Here is a 24,562-nt window from a genome sequence, read left to right on the forward strand (position 1 = left end):
AGCCTATACACACCTTACAAATTGTCACAGCTACACAAATGAAACTGCAAGTACCTGATCCTGACAGCTGTTTTAAACAGGATTTGCAGAGTTGCCTCCCAGCTGAAATGCAGATCCATGTGAGCTCAGCCATGCATCACTGCTGCAGATGTGCCTGTGCTGCCTGGCACAGGAACTGCCCCACACTGGGCTCTGCCAAGGGCTGGGCTCTCTCTGCCCAGCATGGGAGCTGGTTTGGGTACCCCCACATGTTCCTGCAGCAGTGCCAATGATGAGAGAGCAGCTGTGCTTTTTGCACAGAAGTTCATGAATTAAGGAGGAACAGGACAAGTTGTTGAACTAGGTGCTATTACACACAACTGCAGAGCCCACAGACATTCAGAGGCTTCTGAAGCAATCAGTGGTAGAGCCTTGGGATATTAAGGCTGTGCAACAAAGATTTAGTGGGGAAGATGATTAAGTTTTAAACATCCACACTAAACACCTGATGGTGATGGAAGCATGAACAATTTTTCTTTATTCCTTTCCCCTCTGAATTTACTTGTTCTCTACAGTGGGGCTAAAAAAAGAAAATAAGTCAAACACTATTCTGCTAAGCTCTGATCCTTTGTTCTCTGCCCCTGCCACAGTACACCTAAATTTGCTTTAACATACCTTCAGCAGGGTTCAGCTTTGCTGCAGATGTTTCCAAATGTTTCTATTTCAGATAATGCCTTCAGAACACACTGAGGTCTTCTCTGAAGCAACAGCTGCTACCTCAAGAAAAAGAAAAAACCGGGACCTGGTGGGGCATCCAGGCTGGTGTGTGTTGTGTATTTCCCATGGCTCTATGTCTACAGAGAACACTTCCCAAGGAGGAAGGAGGATTTTTGGTGTCTTTTTGAATCGAGCAAAGGGATTTCTACTTTATGATCACCAGACATTCTTTTGAGATAAACAGGAGTGGATAAAGATCCTACATGCCTTTAAGCATACAGAATAAAACCCACTGAGATTCTGAAGGTTTATAAATGGAAAACCATCAACAAGGAACCAAGAAGTCTGGCTCCCCCTTTGAATGCTGCTCTCAGCCTCAAGGAGACATATTTTTTCATTCAACTTTCTCACAGCATTCACCTAACTACACTTGCCAGCATGTTTTGCCAAATTAGAGAAACTGCTGCAGAAACCATCTGCTTGACATTGCTTACATATAATAAAGTATGGCTCAATACAATGTGTTGGAAATGTTTGGGGATCTTTACATGGGAACCAAGGGCAGCAGTGCTGACTCAGGCAGATCTCCCGCTGATGTCAGTGGGAATTGCACCTGAGTGAGCTCTGCTGGAGCTGATACAGAGCTCGCTGTGCTGAGCTCCACTGACAGGGGAACATGTGGTTAGAGTTTAACATTACTAACTGTAATGGAGATGAGAAGGACATTTCATAGCATTTCTGGCTTGCTGCTCTTTTATAACTATCAAAAACACTTAAATGATCTGTACATGTCTGCTCTGTAACAGCTTTTCCCAACTTCAAGCGAACACTGAGAAACTGCTCCAAAGTTAGGTCCTACTTGAGCGAGAGTTTATCTGTTGATATAAAAACATGGACACCAGAAAGACTACATATAAAGCCTAAAATAAAACTTCATGATTTCCCTACAGATTGTACTACATTGTCTCTGGATGAGAATGCAGGCATTTCAACACACCTCCAGTGGTTCAATGTGAGGCAGAAATAAAGCCTTCGTAGAACAGACTCTGTCAGCCCAGTAGCAGGGTACGTGTGACAGCTGCTACATCAGAGCACAGCAGCTTTTCAAATTTGCCTCCAAATGCAGGTGTTACAAAATTACAGTTTCCATAAGTGTAAAGGCTGAGTGTGTCAGTCAGGTTATAGCATCTGTGAATTGTGATCACCAGTGCAGCACCTCCAGGGGGACCAATCAATTCCCCAACCTCACAGGAGTTGCAGAAGGCTGAAAAATGGCAAGAGGAAGAAAGTAAAGAAGAGAAGCTATAATACATGTTCCCTCACCATCTTAACCACAGTTACACTAGAAGGGATTCTGAACCATCAGTAATTCCTAGGAAGGGGCCACATTAGAGAACCAAATGCAGAGCAGGTAAAATGTTTCCTTTTGCAACCCACTAAGTAGCATGCACCCATCACAGAGGTTGCAATTTGGTTGCAGCTCCCAGGCACGTGCCCTTTTCCTTCAAATACTACCAATAAACTCCAGTGTTTTGCATTACAGAGCTTCTGCTCCCCTCAGTTTACCAGCCATGGGAACACTGGGTGTGAGCTCATGGGCCATCCACTTGAGAGTCAGACTCAGTGATCCTTGTGGGTACTTCCAACACAGAATATTCTGTGATTCTGAAATTCAGTTCCACACCATGCCTAGAGAAACTGCACTCCTTTTACTCAGGCACAGGGACACAGTGAAAGCTGAAACCCATCACATGGATTGTCTGTTTTTTTCATGTGATGAAAGGCAAAAGTGGCTGGAAATTGAAAATACAAAGGCAAGGAAGATCTCACTCCAAATCTCAGAGTAGTCCAGCTTTGTACTAAGTGATCACCCTCACTGTCAGAGATTGCTCAGAGTGGACCTCTGGGTAGGGATCTTCCTGCATTTAGGGGGCCAGGATAGAGATTCTGAGAAGTTTCAACTGATATGGTTGAAGGAATGTAACAACTTAGTGTTTGACCCCTGATTTGGGCAAAAGCCAATGCATGGCTACTTTATAAATCATTGCTCAATTCCCTCCTGAAGCAGACAGTGAACAACATCTGCATTCCAGTAAAGGGAGCCTGGAGAATCGAAGTGAGGGACCCAGCACCCAGGCTGGAGCTCTCTGGCAGAGAGGAGACTCTTCCTGGTACTCTGTGAGGAGATTCTCTGACCACTTGTTTAGCCTCAATGCCTGATTCATCCTTACCTGTACTCCATGATTCCTATAAACTCTCCTGGAAGAGAATCCACTTGCACAGGGATGCTTAGGAAGAACCCTGAAGTATCATTAATATTCTCCATGCTGCAGTCTCATTACAAGGCTTCTGCAGACCAAGAAAAATGCATCAAACAGACTTTGATCCCCAAAACCATGGCCCTAATACCATATGAAGGAGAGTATGTACCATCCACAAAATCACAACATGTAATTAGGAAAGAGTAAATAATCATTCCTGTAGAACTATAATGCCTTGGAAGACACTAAGTGTCAGAAAAAATATTTGTAAGTTAAAATAAGGATGTTTGGTTGAGAGAAATCATCACTGAAGGGGCACCAACTACAACACCAACACAACTGTAAAGCAGTAAGGTCAATTAACACGCAGAGGCACCAGTAATTTGTCTTATGACATCAGTTCCCACTTTACTGTAACATTAAAAAGCTGTTGGTCTGGGTCAAGTGAAAGAACAGTTGTCTCCCTGCAGTTATTCAAAGGAACATGGAGTCTGTAGTTACACACAGCAGAACACTAATTTTAGGGAATGCTTACCTAACATAGACTTTGGTGGTGGAAAAATAAGGTCTACCAGAATTGCCATTCCTGAACAGCTGCTTACCTTGCTTATGACAGATCACTTGACACACCTTTGTTCTGCCTTTTGTGTGAACATTGTACTTTTATAGCTCCTTCTTCCAATGTACCTACTGAGACAAAAGGTTTATACAAAATAAAGCAAGCGGGAAAAGTAAGAAGTGTGGATCACTGCTGTAGTTTCTTCCCCTTTGTAAGATTAAGGGAAGGAATGCAGTATGTACCTCTCACCTTAAGTGAAAGCAAGTCCAAAATAATTCCATGCTGAAGCTTACAGTTAAACCCAGACAATCAAATATTAGTGATTTAACTTTTGACATCCCTGTGTTACCTTGTCCTTATTGCTTCCACTCTTGTTTGTGTTTCTCTATCTCACACTCCTCTTTTCCAGCTGGAACTGTAATTCTGTTCCCAAGGTGACTGAGCAGGGCAGCCATCTGTGGGGCAGTGGCTTTGCCTGGATCATCAGTGCACAGCAGTCAGTCTCCAACCTGCCTCAAAAGCACCAAGTCCCAGAGCACAGCTTGGCACAGAAGTGAGGTTTTGTTCAGAGGAATCTGACCAGGATGGTGTTGAAAGCAAGAGCATGACCACACTCAGGGTGACTGGGATAAATCCAGAATGGGACAGGTCATTGCCTGCCATGTCTCTCACACAGAAGCCTACAGCAGCAATCCCACACAAGAGCCAAACAGGAACATTGGCAAAGCTGCACAAGGAACCGAACTTCAGCTCTGGGCTAAGAGCAGTTTAACACTTCATCAAAGGAGATGGGAGTTTTACTTTGGACAGTAGACTTTATTAGAAATTTTCTCCTCATTCATCAGTAAATTCACATTAAAATATGCTGAAGGCAGCTCAGTCTAAACATTTGACATTCTGCCCTAACAACAACTTCCAGTTTAAAAACTAGATAACTGATTCAGGCAGATAACTTGAAACATGTAAGAAACACAAACAGAAAGCAGCATCTTAAAAAAAAGGGATGAGCCTGAAAGACTGATGTATTTCAGATGGAGCTGGGGAAAAAAACAGAATCAGTCACCCCAAGATGGGAAACAGTTAAATGAGAACTCCAGACACTAAACAGATAAATAAACATTATAACCACACATACATTAAAAAGAAAACAAAAGTACTTAGAGTTCATAACACATAAAAATTATAAATTTGTTTTAAAAAAAAAAAAGTGACAAGCTTCCTAAAATATGAATATCCTAAATTCTTGGGACAATGAACACTGTCATAAACTGCAGAACTTTGGAGGGACTAGATTTGGTCTTGAAAACAAAGAACTGCACCTTACTGTTACCAAGTCCAGAAACTGATCTGACACATAAACCATTTGTTTCCTCTCATGTTTTTAAACCACATTCTCTTATTTTAGACAATAATCTGCTTTTTTTAAACATTAGAGCTTTTAGATATTATAGGCCTAATTATGTTGAGCTCTGAACACGCAGAACTCCCAACAACCCTGCATACCAAGGTTTAAATATTTTTTAAGAGTTACTGTCAAGACTTTTCCTTTGCTAATTTATTTTTATTTATTGGAGTAACGTGTAGGAGAGAGAACAAAAAATTAAAATCATAATATTGAAAAATGGTCTGCCTGCAGGACACTGAATCTTGCAGGTCAGATTTTCTATTGGCATTTACCAGAAGCAACAAAGATAAACCAATCAGTGTATGAGAGATGAGAATTATAGCCTTCAGGACTGTAAACACAAAAGGCAACAGGTAACACATGAACCTCAATCAAATCAATGTTTTCACATTCTTTAGTAGTCCCCCACAGTGATCTGCTTTCACTGGTTCAGAAAAAAATACATATATTAAAAATTAAATAACACTTCAGCGTCCATCACAAAGATTTATATTTTGCTGTAAACAATTTTCTGCCATTTGCATTGATGAAGTCCAATGTGAGGCCAGAGGGTTCTAGATTTCTTATTGGTACTGTAAATAATTTTTCAGAGACAGAGGCAAAGGTAGAATTTCTATGTCATGCAGGCGGTCTCTGCCAAGAGCAAAACGAATTGATCTTCGGCACAAGTCCATTAAAGGCAGGGGTTCCGCTGGAAAAACAGGAGAAAGAGAAGAAAAGAAAACAAAGAGTTAATTTTTCAGCATCTCCATTTACAGACAAGGTTTTGTTTATGAACAGAGAGTCTGTATTCTATTGATCAGTCACAAAGATTGTAATGGTATTTGGAAAACCTTTGAATCTTGAGGCAATTAAGATAATCAAAAGAAGCCAAGGCAGAATTTTCTACATTTCACCATAGTCAGGGGCTGCAAATTTCACACTGAGCTTCCTTATCTGCAAGGTTTAAATCAATAATGCCAAACCACTCTTCAGGCTGCTCTACCAAGCATGAGAAGTTACAACATTTCCAGATCTCAAACAAGACAGTTTCTACTGTGTTTATAACACAACATTCATCATTTTGTGTTAACATGAACTACACTGGCAACTTCTGACCTTTACATCCCAGCTCCTTCTGCATCTTAGGAACTGGAAATGGCACTTAGGGGTAACCAAACTTCTCAGCCAACAGTGCTTTTCCTGCAACACTCTCTTAGCCTTTCTTTCTAGGAACTCCTTTGGAAGAAAAAACTAAACAAACACCTTCCAAAATCTAGAGGAAACATAACCTTTTCCTCTGTGAATAAATTAGTGGAGGAGGATTTGGCTGACTGGAAGACAGAGTGTGTGTTCCATATGTATGCACACAAACACCCCCAAAATCTATAAACCACATCTTCAGATATCTTAAGTTTAATTTAATCAAAGTGAATTAAGTATATGCCAGAAATGCCTTGCTGATAGCACTTAAGACTGGAGACCTAAACTCTGATCCCCAGTGTCTCAAACCATCTCACCCCTATATCCCATCCTGGCCTGCAAAACTAGCACAGAATTGCAGGAGCATCATAAAATTTCCACCTCATAGTAGCAAGAATCATCTCTGTGACTGCAGTGCTGGCAATGGAAATCCTTTTGCCATAGGACTGGAATAAAGCTGTGAAGTCTTGTACCAGTTACTGCTATCTTTAAGAATTCCAACCAGATGGATTTTGTTGCACATGCTGGCTTAGAAGCGTAAGAACTTAAAAGATTAAAGGAAACTTTTCTTCTTTACACGATAAAAGAGTAGTAGCCTTAAAAATCTTACTAGCACTTTCAAATGGAGGGGAAAAAAAAGTATTGTGCCTATATTGTAATGATAACATTTTATAAACTTGACAGATTTCTTACAAGTGCTCAACACTGTACAGCAGTCAGTGTTTTTATCCAGATCTGTTCTATGAGCCATGAGCAGATTTACACACACTGCACAGTGGAAGGTATCCCCTCATGGCAGGGGGGTGGAACCAGATGACCTTTAAGGTCCCTTTTAGGGACCATTCCATGACTTTATGCTATAATTCTGTGTTAATCCATCAACCTGTTAGCTAATCCTTTTTAAAACTACTTGGAAAACAAAATCATTATAAAGCACAAAAAACTCAGTTAAGGACTGGATTTATATGCTAGAATTGTCTGCTCTGGTGACACACCACTGACTTAATGGATTTTCCATCATTTATCCCAACATCACATTTGATTTGTGTCGTCCACAGTTCACTATGATATTTCCCCAAAGTGGCTGCAAAAAAGCTTAGAAAGCATTCTGAAAGACTAAAAGGCTTTTTTAGCTTATAACCACTTCAGTGACTTGATATGGAGTCTACCTCTTGACAATACACCTTACTGATAATCTTACCTGTTAAAAATTACAAAATAAGATCCCTCACATTCCATTAATAAAGCAACATTTTCTCTGCATAGGTGATCTTAGTTTTCATTTTTTCCACAGCAGAATTATGGATGTTAAATCTTAAGGGATGAAGCTGTGAAATTCATTAACCAGGATTAATAAGCAGGAGCAAAAATAGCTCATGAGTTCTGGGACACAGAATACAACACATCTTACAAGGCTTACACCATAAACAACAATTTTCTGAGTATCTTCCCACAATCTCTGAGGTCCCATTAGGAAGATATAAAATGAGGACTAGGAGTGTTTAAAGCCATTAACTGACCATGTGGTCTCTTTTTTTTCCCTAGACAAAGGAATATGTAAAATGTAACCATCTGTGCAGCCAGGCACAGTGTTAATCCCAAACTTCAAAACACAATTTAAGGAAAGGTTAAATTATTTTTCAAGCTTGAAATGCTAAATGAATGTCTCCTGTCTCACTTCTACAGGGAATTTTCAAATGCTGAAGAAAATGCCCTCAAGGGTTTGCAACAGCTGCTAAATGCACATACTAAATGTGTTTTTGCAACTTGAAAATTGAACTGTATTCTTTTTATTCTACCCGACAGCAGTTCAAACCTACAGCAAATTCAGAACAGGTTAGTCATACAATACTAAATAAAAATTATGTTTTCTGGGGTGCTGGCTGTAAGAACTTGAGAAAAATTTGTAATAATAGTATTTTAAGTTAAAAGCATATGTAGCTGTGCACAGTCCTAAATGAATAGAAATTAAATTCAGAAAAAGAAATAATCTTAGTTTTGAAACAGTTTACGGGACAAAGGTAGAACTCTAAAATTAAAGACTGACAATTCTCAGGCAGCCTAACTTGACAGAACTATTATTTACCTCTTGGTGTGTACCTCAATGCTGGCACTCCCCTTCCACCACATCTCACATTTTCACTAGGTATTTCACAAAGCAGGAATCAAAGTACCACAAGTAACTCGGTCCTTGCAGAGGGGAAAGGACTGGTTCAACCTGAGGGTGTTGCCATGCCAGCACAAAACACCCCACAGCACACTCCCATGTTCAAACCACACTTCCAAAATGCTGTTTTCATTTGACATCATAGAAATACTGCTGAGAACACTAATAATGCAAGAGATGGGAAAAGATGAATACACTGAAGACACATCATTAGCTTTAACTTTTTACAGAAAAAGCCTTTCCTTCACACCTTTAAATATTTACCTTTGAAAAACTTTAGAATTCAGGGAAATTAACTGTTTGTCAGAACATCCCACTAATTCTAATGCATAATAGGTGTACCAAGAGTTGTATTTTTAAAACAACCCCCACTGGACTGGAACTGAAACATTCAAGGCCCCCAGAAGAACCTGAACTAACAATTTTTCCAAAGTTATGTGAACTCCAGTAAAGTCCTTGCCATTAGAAAAAAAAAGAGGAATGAATTGTTGAGCTGGAATGCAAAATTGCAAAGAAAACATGATTCACAAGAATGGCTCTTTGTACTAAATTCCCAACCAGGCTAAGAAATCCAAGGTGAGACACCCCAGGGCAAGGGAGCAAGCTTTGCACAGGAAACCCAGTGCTTCCTCTGGGCTGCAGCAGCACCCGGCCTGGGCCAGCCCCAGGCACCTTCCTGACCACTCTGTAACCAATCACCTCCTCATCCAAAGTTTACTCTGAGACCTCCTCACCCAAAGGCAGCTCCTCGTATCTGCCACATTACATGAAAGTATTTCTCGAGAGAAGAAAAAATGAATTTAAAAAATACTTCTTAATTGACATGTCAGAGTTCAATTCCTGTGTCTCCCCTTTTGGCACCAGTAGTTTAAAAAAGGCCCATTTGCAAACCTTCCTTTCCATACACTACAGTCACACCCACGGGGACACTTTGGCAGCACAACCACAGCCACTCCTCTTACCCAGAGCTGCATTTCACCAAGAGGGCCACAATACAGCTTAAATGGCTATTTAACATAGTAGCTAATAACTTAAAAATCTCTTAAATATATATCTGGTTAATTATATTAATTAAGCCAGCTATTAACTATTCAGCTGTTAATAACACAAAATAACTGTGTCATTATACATATAGATAAAGTCATTCTAATGGTGTCACTGCTGGGTTAAGGACAAAGGCAAAGAAATGTTTGTAACCAGACACAACCCTGTGCTTGTGAGCATTCCTCCAGTGCACATACATTTTTGAGAGCAATTTGCACATCATTACCAGCTGAAAAGTTCATTTAGTTTTGGCAACCTGTAGTTATTTAACAATCTGGCACTCCAGCAAGGCTGCCTCCTCTCTGCAAACAGGCTTTTGTAGAGGAGATAAAGTCATCGAGCAGCTGATAACACTAAATGTTATTAACTGCAACGTTACATACGGCTCACACAAAAGAGCAGCCCTTAGCAGACAACACTTATTGGCCAAATGACAATACTATTTTTTAAAAGAAATTTGTAAAGCTCTAACAGCACCTCATGCTCATGGCTTTCATTAATCTATGAAGAATGCATTTTTATCTCATGTTGTAAAAGCAGAGATGAGTGGGAAGGGGAACCACAATCAGCAGAATTAAAGCTGGGTGAACAACAAAGGAAGTTTTCATAAGAACTGATGTCACCAGAACTTAAGAATTTTTTTTTTTAGTTATTTTATATACATACCTAAGACACCGAGCTACCTTATATTTTTATAGTTTTGACCTTTAACTTATTAAAAAGCACTTAAATTCAGCAATCCATGTTAATGTTACAATTGCTGAAAGGCACTTTTAAAGTCAGATTTAAAAAACAAAACCCCCAGTATCAGGAGACAGATATGATTGCACACCATTAAATAAGTGAGGGACATCTCTCTAGTCCTTACTGCTTTCCTCAAAAGGGATGGAGCCAGCTCATTAAGGAGCTGAAGGTGAAGTCTTGCAGAAGGGCTGCATGCCTGGTGCACAGAGAGGAGTCTGGAAAGGAGGGAAAAGCAGGATGCCACTGTTCATATCCTGATGCCACTGCTTGTGTCCTACCTGCTGCCATGGTTTAACACTGGCCAAATGCCAGGCACCCACAGAAGTCATCTGCTCACCCTCTTCTGCTGTAGTTGAGCCTTCCCTGCCTACCAAAAAACCAGGCTGTGCCAAATCAACACACCTGGGCACAAGGTTTTCTTTATTTTCTGTACTTTCTGCCTATTGCCCTATTCTCCTTCCTGCCCCCTAGTATTCACCTCTCTAAGTCAGCAGCACTCCAGTTCTGCCCAGCACTGCCTTTCATTGCTCCATTTTTACCTCATACTTCACCAAGATCAGTGAGCATCATGATCTCCAGAGGGATGGTGTCCTCCAAAGACTGATCCCTTGGAATGAGCTCCAAGATGGACACAGAGTCTTACACTGGCGCCTGGTGGGACTTCCACATCCAGAAAGTGGGAAGGGAAAGCTTCTCCATGGCTTATCAGCACTCAGGCAATATCTCCCTGCTCTGAGGGACAATCCTCTGTCCCCTACCAGGGCACCCAAGTGCCCACTGAGTGCTCACTCTACAGACTGCAGCTGCTTTTGTTAAATTCTTTTTCCTCAATTTTCATCCCTCCTCCAGCTATTAAGACACCTGCTAAGAGGTAATGTGGCCTAAGTGCTTCCATTAGGGTGATTTAGAATATGCAGAAACTTGTAACTACCATTTAATTATCACACACAATAAGCATACAAATATATGTAAGCCAGGAGTTTTCCTTCCAACCTTTGTGTCAAAGCCTAATTATTGTTTTAATTTTACACAGTACAGGCCAAATTCTTTCCAACACATAATAGGGTACATAAATACACCCCTTGTGACATATTTATGGCTTCCCTGATGCAACTGATGGAAAATCTGAGTTGTGCTCCTCAAATGGCACAATCTAGAGAAAGGAAATTGCAAATAATATATTAAAGAACACAGGCTATGACCAGCCATAAAAAATGCTAATAAATCTCCTAACAGCAATGGAAACTCGGACAAAGGATAACACTTATCTATTTTCCCTGCAGATGTCTTTAAGCTCTGAAGCCTAAACCAGTGAAGCACCTTAGAAATCACATTTAAATCACGGTCCAGGTGATCCAGAGCCATTACCTCTCTGAAGAATTCTGCAATCCCAAAGGGCACGGTGTGATTTTCAGGAGAGCATTATAAGTTTTCCCAAAGTCCCAGGTTTATCCATCCCCCCACCTCCCAGGGGCAGCCCCTTCCCAGCAGCTGGCAGCTTTAGCAGTGCCTTCCAAAGCTCCCGGGTGGCAGATGGGAGATTCTGTGCTATCAGGCACGGCTGATAAGGAGACACTGTCTCCAGCAGTTGTCTGCCAGCACAAATAAAGCTTTGTGCTGTCCACACCCGCCCTTGCTTTAGCAGGCACCGTGGGGAAGGTGAAATACATAAAACAACACAAACACCGCCCTGTAGTTGAGCTCACCCGCATCCCACAAAAATTCGGCACTTGAAATTTAATATGTTAAAGGCAGAAAGGAAGGCAAGAAAGCTTGAACAGAGGGGAAGGACTCAAGGGTAACCCTCCCCCCCCAATCCTCCTCGGCATACCTTGGGCTGGGAAGGGAGAATTGGTTTACAGGTTTAAGTGTTAAATGCAGTTAAGGGCAGTTCAAAACTTGAATCAAGCAGCATTTAGCCGAATTAAGCTGAAAAAGCCGCAGTGAACAAGCAGATATTCTGCAACATCATTTGTTTCCAGTTAATGCTCTCCAGCTGTGCTTTCTTGAGAGGTAAATGGTTGAAAAGGCAGAACAGAATGAAAACAACCCAAACCTACCCCCAAAGCTAGGGGCTGTTGCATACAAGTAGAGATGTTATAAAAGAAAGGCCTTATAAAATCAAGCCTTGCTGTGCTAAATTACCAGCTAGCCTGTTACTTCTTCTAAGTGCAGCTTGCTAACTTCCCATGTGAAAAATCATAAGAGTGAAAGCAGTTAACACAACAAGCTATTCTAGTAAGAGAACCATTTACACCTGTAATAACAAAAGATCTGTCCCATGAGAATCTACAAACGAAAAATGTAAACATCTGAGTAAAACAAAAAGTCTTAGCATGTACACACAAAACACCTTTTAACCAATGAATTAAGTGGCAAGAAAACTATTAGCCAATCAAAGTTAAACACAAACTCTGTAAAAACTATATAAAAATAAGTTATGTGAATTAAAAAAATCAGCTTTTCTACATAAAGAAACTGAGTCCTGTCTGCTTATTACTGCAACAAGTGGCCTCTTGTAATGGGTTGGATAAAGAATCTGCCCTTTAAGCACCAATACACAGCTCCATGCAATGTCTTTTTTGCAGTTCAGAGTTTAAAATCTCCTGGGAGGTAGACATACAAGACTCAGACAACTGATCCTGACTCAGGAACACCAGAGCCTAAATCCAATTAATTCAACACAGGCTTAAAATTCTCTCCTAAAGATTTCCATTTAGTAGGCTTAAACATAGGCCTAAACATTTATCATATTGGTTACAGGAGTGTTCTTAGAAAAGTAATTTTTGCCTGTGTCTATCTGTAGGAAAGCTGTATTTATAGTCATACACATCTCACCCCTCTGAGAAGCTCCTTGTGGTCTCTAGGAGTTCTTACCCTCTAGGTAGGTTTATGATCCACCCAAAAAAGGGCCCTGACCCACCACATTTCATTTGAAGAACAGGCACAGTACAAAGTGTGGCCCAGGCCAAATCTACATGCACACCTTACTGTGGAAACTCACCTGAAAATCTTCTTTTCTGAATTACAACTTCTAATTTAAATGTACATATGCATCATAATAATGCAACTTCCACCAAAATCAAGGGTATAACTCATATTTTAAAACTTTTTACTACACTATTTCTACAGTTTAGATTACTAAATTGTACTGCTCTGATTCAGAAACTGCAAAACAGTCAGATAATAAGGAATTTTAAGAGCAAACAAGTGGCTTTTTAAAAAATGCAGCAGAACCGTGTAATAAACTTGTTTTGCCTTATCTTGATAAATTTGCATGGGGACAAAGAGCATAAGCAAAACCAGTGGCCACTTCCCTTCTGAAAGAGAAAGGACACATGAATTCATTCCCTACGTGCATCAGGAAAATGCAAATAAGGAGGATGGGCTGGAAAGATTTCCTTTCTGGTCTTGATTTGTTTGCTCTTCTCCTCCCCTCAGATACTTCCACATTTCAAGCTTTGCTCTTGAACACAGTGTGAAGGTAAATTGGGACAGTTGCTTCAGTGATGATTTAAATGTTCTGTTGAAGCAAAGACACCAGAAATTAATAGACACTCTTTAAAACCAACAAACAAAACCATGTGCTTGACATCAGAGATGAGTCTAAGGCTCCTTGGCTCCTCCCTGATCAACCTTCTCCAAATTTACCACATTGAGAACGAAGATTTGGCTCTGATTAATCTGTAATGTATACTTTATAGCTTTTAATCTCAGAAATACACTTATCACCATTAAATTCAGCTTGGGTGCCAGCCCATAAAGAGGGGAGTTAAAATATCTCAAGGTGCGAGAAGATTAAAGCTTGGATGAGAATTTCACTGAGTAGATTCACTGGAGTTCAAAGACAATGTTGTTCAGGGGTTATGGACAGATTTATAGAAAAAGTAATAACAGAAAAAGTTGAAGGAAAGTTCAAGATTCAAGGACAAACCACTGCAGACAACTATTGCAACAGGCACCTGCACACTGTGAGCAACATCCTGACTGAAATATGCTGAAACAATTCCCTGCATTTTATCTCTTCAGGAGATGCGCTTCACAAATGGGCATATAAAATAACATGCATAGGTACACACCTGTAACTGCCTTTATGGCTGTGAACAAGTCCTTTTTGCTCAGGAAAAGGGGGCAAGGAAGTCAAAGATATTTTTGGAAACCTCTTCCAATTCCTTTAATTAATTTACACATTTCTGCCTTAATAGCATGACAGCAGATGAGGAGATTTCTTGGTGGGAAACCTAATCATACTGATTAAAATATCCTAAAATTCAAATTTGTACATTTTCACAGCTGTTCTTAAACACATTTTTTTATTTTGGCTTAGCTAATCAAGGATGAGAGGGGGGAGAGGGAAAAGGGAAGAGAATGAATGAGAAGCATGCAAAGAACCAAAATGTTGGCACTGTGTGCTGAACCCAGTGGGTCCCTGGATGCCTGACTGCCCCCTCTGCCCTTCTCCCATTTGACTCTTCTTTACCTGTTGCATTTTGTGTGACATATTCATTGTGTGGGACAGTGAAGTACTCCCTGTCACCTTTTCTTATACTGTGCCCAGCATGCTGGAGCCTCAGCACAATTTCTCCACACTACCACACTGAAATAACACCCTCATTCAACACTTCCACTGCTTACAACTCCCAACAATAGCTTCCTGTGTGCCTGTTTAGTATTACACCAAAGTTGTTTACCCTAGTTAGCAATTAAATTGATTCAAAGCATCTTTTGCACCACACTTTAAAGTTTCACCATATTGACAGGCTAACAGAACTGATGACTCATCTCCTTATATTAGTACAGATTGTGCTGAGCTGTTTAAGACAATTAATATTTGACTACATTCCTCATATCATTGTTACATGACATTTTCTCAACTACTTCAATTTAAATTACCCAGAGGCTCCAACACATGCAGATTTTCTCAAACCAAGCGAAAAAATTACAGCAGCATGTCATTTAAATTTTAATGCAGTTGTATACAAGCTAATGATCTCTAGTGGAGATTTACAAACAATAGACCTGACTCATCACTTTATTATTCTAGTTTTGGTATTAACAGAATTACATTGGAATAAATCTGGAGCCATGAAGTTGCAATTAAGCTCAATATAATGAATTTGATCCCATTAGTTTAGTACCATTTATATTTTGGACTTGTTGAAAGCGATTTTTTTTTTTCTTAAGCACCATAATCTTCACCAGCAGTAAATGGGTGCTGGAGATGATCTGAATTATTTTCATACTGAATTTAGGATTCATCATTGTTCCTGGCATGCAAACACAGCTGATGCTCTCTGAACACATTTCTAAAGCATTCAGTTTGAACACAAATGCACTCTCATAGCACTGACAGAGCACACAGGGCTGCCTCCACTCACCATTGTGCAGCTCTTCTCAATAATGAACTCTTGTTACCATCTTTCAATGCTGGCAAAGCTCTGTCTGAAATATCTATCACACCCCTTTGCCCCACCTACAATCAGCACTCCTGCCATGTCATCTCACAAACCCATTTTCTGAGAAATATGAGTGTGGAAAGAGGATTTCCATATTATGCATTCTACAGCCACTGTATGAGATGTGTTATCAGCTCCCAAGCCTCTGAAGCACCAGAACAAATCCAGTGATGGGGTGGGAGAGATGAGAGGGTAGGTGGGCTGCAGAGTGGTTGAGGTGAGCTACAGAGTGGTTTAGCTGGGTTATAGAGTGGTTTAGGTGGGTTACAGAGTCGTTTGCCCACTGAAGTCACTTTTCTTGTTCCTAGGCATGTGGGGTAGGGGGATACAATATGAAGACAAACATTAAAACTCACAGAAACACCCCCTGGAATTTCACACAGGATTCCTAGAATCTGATAGCTAACTTGAGTTTTCCTCTCACTGAATTTCTTCACCTCTAGGGCAGCATCACTGAGCAAAACTTTCTTGTACTTGGGTCCTCCTGGGTACCTGGACAGCAGGAGCCCCCTCTGAGCTGCCTTCTCTGGCCAGGACAGCTGAAAGGGGGGTGGCAGCTGGGATGGACCTGCTGCCATTCTCCAACCATCCATCAGCCTACTCCCATACACTGCTTAATACCTTTGAGAACTCGGCCTGCAGGGTAATACCACTCCCAACTTCTCCCTGTCCTCTGCAGCCCACCAGATGCAGCCAACACATTTCCTTGGGACCTCTCAAACTCTGCACAATGACCCTCCCTCCCCCAGAAGGGTTCACTTGTTGTTCCAATGAATTCAGGCACAAAGGGAAGGGCAAGGACCAGGGGGACATTACCCCAGCCCTCTCCTCCTCACCCATCTCCCAGCTTCAGACGTGGGGTCCTTCTGTCCCCCCTCGTGGTTTTAGGGCCACCATCTGCACAGGACCCCCAGGTGTAAGAGCAGGAGGAGAAGAGGAGAAACCAGGAACAGCTGAAGCCCTGAGTGCTGTGGCTGTGCTCTGGGGTTATTGCTTCTCACAGATTCATTAGCAAACACGCCCTGTCCATAAACAGCCTGTTCCAGCTCGCTCTGCCCCAGCTGCCAGCTGGCAGCAGATGCACAGGTGTAAATGAAAGCATCATTTGGCCTGCAGGAAAGCTATTATGAACAAAGATTTATCTAGAATTTCAGGTCCCAAAGTCAATCTGTGAGGCTGGCAATTAAAAAAGGCATCTGGGAACAACAAAGCAAAGCTGAGCAATTCACCCACCTCTTTCATGTACTTGCACACCTGATTTCTTTAGGAAAGGGAATCTCATCCACCCACTAATACGCCTGATAGCAAATAAAAAACTAAAATGAAAGAAACTGAATATGTATGAAAAACCTTATCACAGTTTCTACATGTTTGTGTTTTCAGATTCCTGAAGGCATTCAGGCAGGAGCTCGAGGCACTCAGCTCACTATTAACACGTGTGTGTGATTAATATCATAATAAAAACCCCATTTCTAGAATTCTACAACCTGAGCAGATGTGCAATAATTTCTTAATACAAAATATAAACTGTTTTCAACATGGTTTTAGCTCCATTAGGGTCTATTTTTTGATCTGTGCATTGGTAAATATGCAGGTAACAGTTTTCTAGAGTAAGTGAGTTTATGCAAGCCCATACTGAGGGGTCCCACAATAAGTGACTTGGTTCATTACAGTGCCAAGCAGACAGCACAGCTTACTGAACACAATGAAGCTATTTCCAGCCCCTACAATAGGAATAGGGGTTTTGTCATTTTTGGGGATTTTGACATTTTATTTACAGTCTGGAATATCAATTTTGAACTTACACAGTAAGTTCTTCAATGGGAATAATAGTGGGGATTTCTGTTTTAGTTTTTTTTCAGGTACTGGAGTATCAATTTGATGCTAAATTTCCACTATGTTTAAATAGATTCTGGACAGACTCCTTAACTATCAGCCTCATATTTTGCATTTTTAGGGTTTCACTAATGAGATTACAAGACCAAAAAGGTGAGAGACAAATATCAATCCCATTTTAAGCTTGTGTGGCAGACATAAACATATCTATAATTTTAATAGTGTATATATATAACACTCCATTCTGACTCTTTTCAGTCAAATCTTCTGACCTATTAGACCATTTGTCTTACCAGCTGGCTCCTTCCCTATCTTCTAATATCCTACTCTCAAACTGTCACTCAGTGAATTGGGATTTAAAAAGAAAATGCCCTTCTACCTCTGGGTAGAAGGGAAACATCAGGCACAGAGTATTTTACTTGTTTTATCTAAAAATCTAGGTGACATTGGTGCAACAGATGAGATGCTAAATTATAAGCCTAAATTCTTTCAAATGGTACTTAGTCCAAAATACAACTCACCCAATTCAGAATTACACAGAGCACAAAAGAAGGCTTCCCACCAAATTCCTTCTGCTCCCTGGTGACTCAGCCTTTCTGACTCTACCAGCACTGTCAGCAAAGCCAAAGGGATTTTTGCCAGAGTAAATACTGCTAAATGGGGTCCCCCATCCATATATATTTCACTTTATCTCTGTTGCCAAGTCCTTCCTGATTGCCAAGTCAATCTGGCTGTAAGATTAACTGGATTTTTTTTCCCAAGCACTCAGAGTTTTGAGATAAACGCTGGCTCCTCGGGCACAGGAACATGCCCAGGCCATTCTGATGTCCTGGATATTTCTTAACTAATTAAGTTAATCATGTAGACAATGACTGAGCAAAAAGCTACACAGAGCTTTCCAAAACCACCCTTCTCAGGGGTGGGAATAGCCAACCAGAGCCGACTTCCTGGGGAGCATTCCAAACCCATCCTCTAAACCCATGGCATTAGTTCGCTGCTTACTTTGGATTTGCTTTTACCCCAGAAGGAGAGACCAAGACCTCGTGCTTGTTTTACATCTTATTCAACCACGGAGAGAATCAAACACACAACCCCAAAGCAGACTGCAGTGAGCAGTAAAGGGAAGAACCAGGATGTATCCCACTTCCCAAAGTGCTGAGACTTGGTTTGCATCTCCTTGTCCTCTCAAAAATCAGAAAAAAAGTCTTCAATAAGAAGGACTAACACATCAAGGAAGATGCTTTCCTTCAGAGCTGGGAGACAGCAGCAAAAACCAAAGGGGCATTGGAGGAAAGAGAACTGGGCTGACTTTATCCTTCCAAGCACCTTCCAGCTCAAGAGGTGATGAGGAAAGAAGGGCAGTGACCATCCAGATACCTCCCTGGGAACTCAAAATGCAGCTCTGTGTGTGCTGCAGTGACAGAGGGGAGACCTGGAGCCCTCCACAGCCTGTCCCTCCTGCTTTCCTCTGCAGACATTCCCAGGGAGGCAGGGCATGCTTCCTGCTGCTGACCCTCTGCCTGGGGAGGTTGAGAGAGCAGGAGATTCCTAATGGACAAAGACAAAAGCAATTTGGGAGTGGCCAGCACCATACCAAGATCAGTGTTAAAATGTCAAGGAACAAAGGAAAAATAAAGGATTTCCTTTCTCTGTGTTTCTGTTCAGTGCATTGCTTTCATAATCTCTGCTTGATATATGTGAATGTTGATGTCATGAATTTCATGTTCTGAATGAAATATTTTTTTATCATATATATTGTAATTTTTATTTACTGACGCAAAACCAGAATTCTGGGCTTTGGATATTTGGAATCTTGGTGGCAATTGAAATATGCATTTCACTGTCTCTAAGGTAGCTTTCCAGATTAGCAAAAAGGGCAATGTTTTATTTTTTTCTTTTCCTGAAGAATCTTCCAAAGACAAAAGCAGGACTGTATATTTTTCCTCACTGCCTCTTCCTTGGTAGGTAACATTAATTAAAACTGACCTTCCAAGACATTCTCCCCTTCAAAACAACACAGCCAAATGAAAATTCTTCAAAACTTCTGGACCCCTCTCCCATTCAGCTTTGAACAAGAACTTCTATGCCTGGACACAAGCAAACTTCATAGACAGCAACTTGTATCACTGCTTGAGGGTCTCACAGAAAAGCAACACTCACCCAACACTCACCCTCTCAAGCAACAGGAGACCACAGCCCTTCCAAGCAGATTTCCAGTGTGGACCAGGACTGGGACATTGTGTTTGTAACCTTCCAGCACCATGTGAACACATTCCCAAAAAAATAATTTCATCCACTTCTCTCTTAGAAGCATCCCATATTATTTTAGAAGCCAATTGTGCATGATACTTGTAATTTCATCAAATTCATGCCAAGGATGATCCATATGGATTGAGCAATTACCACTGGCAGGAAAGGTCTCAGAATTTTGCTGGTTCCAAATCTATCTGTTCCTCTTCAACTCTTTGCTCAGTAGTCACAGCAGGACCAAATCCTTGCTTCCAATATTATTCCCCAAGTATGCAAAGCTCAATTAATTTGATGCACATTTTTCCTTAAGGGCTTTACCCAGTTTTGATGAAAGATCCAGCTTGTTGCCATGCTCTTGGCAGCAGGGATACAGTTCCTCCCCGAGTTAAACTATGCCACTGCCCCCCAGAATTCCAACCATGCCCAGGACTTGTGGTTCCTCTTAGGACAAGTGCACCAGAGGGGGAAAGGAGAGGAATGGGAGGGGATTTATCAGTAGTAACAAAATATTTAGAGGAAAAGTACTTCAGAGCAAACCTACACAAATTTCTGTCTTCCCTAAGGTCCCAGTGCCTGGTGACCCCTTAGGGGCTGATGGCTCCCTACAGACATTTCAGTGCTGTTCTAAATAGCTACTGCCTGTTTCCTTCCTGAAAACCCATTGCAGAGTTTGGCATTTGTTTTTCCACTGCCTATCCAGGCCAAAGCTGCAGTTCAGAGAAAATGAAGGCCAAGATCAGCACGTAGACAGGTCAACCCCAAAATTATTTTTGGCTGACAGGTAGCCATGACGACACCTGCCATACTTTGGCTTTCCTGTTTCCCCAAAACACACCTCCTGGGCAGCATGGCCCTTTAGACTCACAAGTATTACAACAAATACACTGCTAATGTACAGCTACACCCATTGCCATCCAGATGGAAAACGTCCATAATGAATTTCCAACCCATTACTAAAATCTTAGTAATTAAATTTGACAATTAAACTAATTATATATGCACGCACAAAGTAATCTAGAGCCCATGAAGCAGGGGAGTTGAAAGAATGACAAAGAAAGCAAAAAGTCAGCAAACCAGCTTTCTGGAGCCTCCAGCTCTTCTGAGGATTCCTCTCTGCAAGCTGTGCTCTGCAGATCTAATATGGGGTATGGTCTTAACCCTGCAGAGCCTCACTAAAACTGCCTACTGGAAGCACTCAGCCATGTTTTTGGGAAGCTCAGAAAAACGTAAAAGTAAGAACTGTTATCTGAAATTTTAAAAATGATTATTCCCCCACAGTGCTGTAAATTTGTTTGTTTTTTCAATGTAATAAATAGCATGACCCTCTGCATCTACCATTTGTGAGAATTTCAAACATCACAACCCTGAAGTGTGTCTGATAAGGGCAAAATAGCACTGCTCATGCAATGCCAGAACAGCTTAAATCTTATGCAGGTCTTTACCCCTGGGTTTCAGGAACAGTAATTTAAATTTCTAGTTGTGCCTCTGTGACTCTGTTTTCTCCAAGGAGAAAAAGGCTGTTTCTTACTGCTCCCCTATGAACTGTGGGCAGTGCAGGGAGCCCCAGCCTGGCAGCAGTGTCAGCCACACTGCTCAGCTCCTTCCCAGGAGCCCCAGGCAGCCTCCAGGTGGGAAGCCCAAGCTACATTTTCTCAGGGATGTGGTCTGGGACGTAAATGAGGCTGCTCCCTGAGCCTGCCTTCAGAAAATACTCTCAGGAGCCCAGATCTGCCATTTCCTCCTTGAAATCTCTCACTCCTGGAAGGAAAGAGAAAAAACACCTAAGCTTCCCTAGCAGTGAACATCTGCCAAGAAATTTTAAGTGTTCCCATCCAAACCCTCCTCCTTCTTCTTAAGATTTCCACTTCTTGCTCTATTATAAATCACTCTGGGGAAATACCACGGAGTCTGAACATTTAAGAATGTTTCTAAGTGGTAAACCATCAAGTTTTACTAGACTCTTTAAAATAGTGTGGTCCATCTGCATAAACAAATTATATACTGCTTCTTCTACATTAATTATATGTTGCACAGACTAACAGCCATACAGAGAGAAAGTTAAACCAGCCTTTATTATGGAAATAATAATTTGTTCTGAAACAGAACAAATATTGCAAGGGTTCAAGAAAGCTTTGGGGAAGGCACCAAAACACTGCAAAGAATAGTTCACTTTAAGGAGCTCCAAAATAGTTTGCTAAATAACTGCAAGTATTTTTTTTAATTTGAGTAAAAGCATCTGACCTATGGTTGGGCAACAAGCAGCACCTTTCAAAGTCCTGCAGCTCTGGTACATGACAGCAGGCACCTTTTTCTCTACAAGAGCTTCTCCTACACACATCCCCTCCAGTTTTCCTAATCATCTGCTTTCTGCCCAGAAATGGCTGCTGGATCTTTAGCTGGACCAGGGCAGGGTTGGAGCCCAGGAACCCCAGGCACAGTTCTGTGCAATCTCTCCAGTGTGCTCTGGACACCGTGGACCAGGGATGCTGCATTGTTCCTTTTGTTGGACTGGCTTTTGGCTAGCTTGAAGCAAGAAGGTTTTTTTCCCTTTTTTTTTCCCTTTTTTTTCCCCTTTTTTTCCCCTTCCCTTCCCTTCCCTTCCCTTCCCTTCCCTTCCCTTCCCTTCCCTTCCCTTCCCTTCCCTTCCCTTCCCTTCCCTTCCCTTCCCTTCCCTTCCCTTCCCTTCCCTTCCCTTCCCTTCCCTTCCCTTCCCTTCCCTTCCCTTCCCTTCCCTTCCCTTCCCTTCCCTTCCCTTCCCTTCCCTTCCCTTCCCTTCCCTTCCCTTCCCTTCCCTTCCCTTCCCTTCCCTGTTTCTCTTTTTGGATTTTTGTTCCCTTGAGCTGTTTCTCACTTGTTTTTCTTTTCAGCCCATCCAGGGAGCCAGCAGGACCACCCCAAACCCAAGAGCTCAGAGGAGCTGAACCAACATGAGCAAGGACATTAAAATCCATCAGCTTCACCTTCTGTGAGGAGGAAACCCACGCCAGAAATTCAACATGTTCTCCATCTGCTCTTTTTTTAAAATTGGTTTTTGGTTTTGGTGTTTTTTGGTTTGGTTTTTTTTTGCTTCTGCTGGCAGTGGGTGTGTGGCTCTGTGTGTGTGCGTGGAGGGTGTCTGGCAGTTCATACCTAGCATTTATTCAATAATTTTCTGTGCCTTGTGGGCCCCCCCACCCCCTTTTTTTTTTTTTCCTGTTAATAAACAGCTTTTTTTTCCCCCCCACTTTCCTGCTGGTATCAATTTCTGTCATTGGCAGAAAAAAAGGGAGTTATTGAAGCCCTTTTTCCTTGGAGGAAATGCTCATTCCTGGGAGTTTTCTCCTGAAATTTGTCTCCAAAATCGAGATACCAAGTCATTAAAAGGAGGTGACCTTTCTGCCAGGCTGGCTTCCGTGACAGTAGTTTTCACACAGTGAAGAAAATTATAAAGATATTAACAGAATGAGCACCTGCCTCCTCCATGAAATGAAATATGCTCAGTTAAAAGCAATACCAAAGAAAGGAGTTCTGAAAACAAAGCAGCTGTGCCACTCAGGAGGAACAGTGAGGGAGACATGCTTGTTTCTTTCTTGTTACCAATAAAAACGAGTGAAGCAAAATTCTTCTTTATTTTTCAAGAATGCAGAGGAGATGCAACAATATCTAAGCTGGACAAATGAACTGTAACATCTGGTCACCCCTTGGAGCTACAGTGTTTATTTTGCTTAGCCTGGGCCCTTCACTTGGTTCACACACAGCACATTTGTGGGACAGAAGGGCCCTACCTGTACCTGAGCAAGCTGTGAAGCCACCTTGTCCTGCACAGAAGGAGGGAGCAAGGGCTTTGGGAATGGTGTGAGCCCCAGCAACCCCACTGCCCTCCTTCCCCAGCAATACACATCCCCTGCCTGCCTGTCCTGCTGCAGGGCAGGGCAGGAAAGCCAGGAGCAGTAACCATGAGCCACCACAGCTTGACTCACTGCAGCCTTCTCTACTCTAAAATGAAAGTTTCACCTTCACTTCAACTCAGTCACTGCCCATAAAGGGTAAAATATGGTTCCAAAACCAGTGGCAACCATGGCCTAAATTATTTACCAACAGTTTCATCACTCTGTCAGCATTCTTGCCTTTGAAGCACAATTATCAAACCAAGCTTTAAAGAAAAAAAAATCAAAAGGACTGCCTTTAGAGTCCTGCAGTTCCTGCAAATAGGCCAAGAGGTGAGGTTACTCACTTGCCAGCACCAAGAGCCAGCCTGGGTACTGCTGACAAAACTCCCAGTGCTAATTTAGTAGCAAAAGCTCCTGTCAAATTCATTTTTCAGAAGATGAATACTGTCTTCTTATTCTGGTTTATCATGACAAGCTGGAAAGAATCACAGTGGCTGTTCAGGCAGGCAGGAATGACATCGAAGCACTCTGGGTTTGGATGTGCCTGGCCTAATTCCATTATTAAACCATTCAGTCTTGAAGAGCAAAGCTAGACATCACTCTTCCACACAGTCAGACTTATGAGTCTGGAAAAAAAAATCTCTTCCTTAAGCAGCTTTCAGCATATTTGAATAACAGTGACTGTGAAATATACTGAGAGCATAACAGATGGCTTGCTCTGAGACCGGGCAGCAAAACATGCCAAGGGGATGGACACACAAAATGTCACTCAGAGGTGAATTATGGAGCGTGACTCCAAGGCAAAGCCCAGCCATGTCTCCAGCTCCTTGCAGTTCATAGCAAGGAAAAAAACAGCCTTCAGCTTCCCTAATCCACTTTCCTGGTGCAGAACCATTAAATGGTGTATGGTATATCACTGCATTACAGGAGCACAGTTCTAATGCTCTAACACTTGTATGCAATATTACAACATTTACGTCTGATCTAAGGTTGGCTAAATTTAGCTTGGGAGGGGAGATTAAAAGAACTCACACCAAAGAACTTGTTAAAATGAAAGCAGCAATGAGGAGATGGAGGAACAGGAAAACGTCAA

At 41.6% G+C, this 24,562-nt stretch overlaps 1 protein-coding gene across 2 annotated transcripts in view; it reads right to left on the reverse strand.

Annotated features, from left to right (window-relative positions):
• Positions 1–4,311: 4,311 nt before the first annotated feature.
• SPSB4 (splA/ryanodine receptor domain and SOCS box containing 4) overlaps positions 4,312–24,562 on the reverse strand; it is a 79,510-nt gene continuing 59,259 nt past the window's right edge. For both annotated transcript variants that reach the window (XM_059855249.1, XM_059855250.1), the window contains exon 3: positions 4,312–5,612. In XM_059855249.1, coding sequence (XP_059711232.1) covers positions 5,485–5,612 — 128 coding nt within the window. In that variant the 3' untranslated portion in view covers positions 4,312–5,484. The remainder of the gene's footprint in view (positions 5,613–24,562) is intronic.

Source organism: Haemorhous mexicanus, chromosome 10, assembly GCF_027477595.1.
Source record: "Haemorhous mexicanus isolate bHaeMex1 chromosome 10, bHaeMex1.pri, whole genome shotgun sequence".
NCBI lineage: Eukaryota > Metazoa > Chordata > Aves > Passeriformes > Fringillidae > Haemorhous > Haemorhous mexicanus.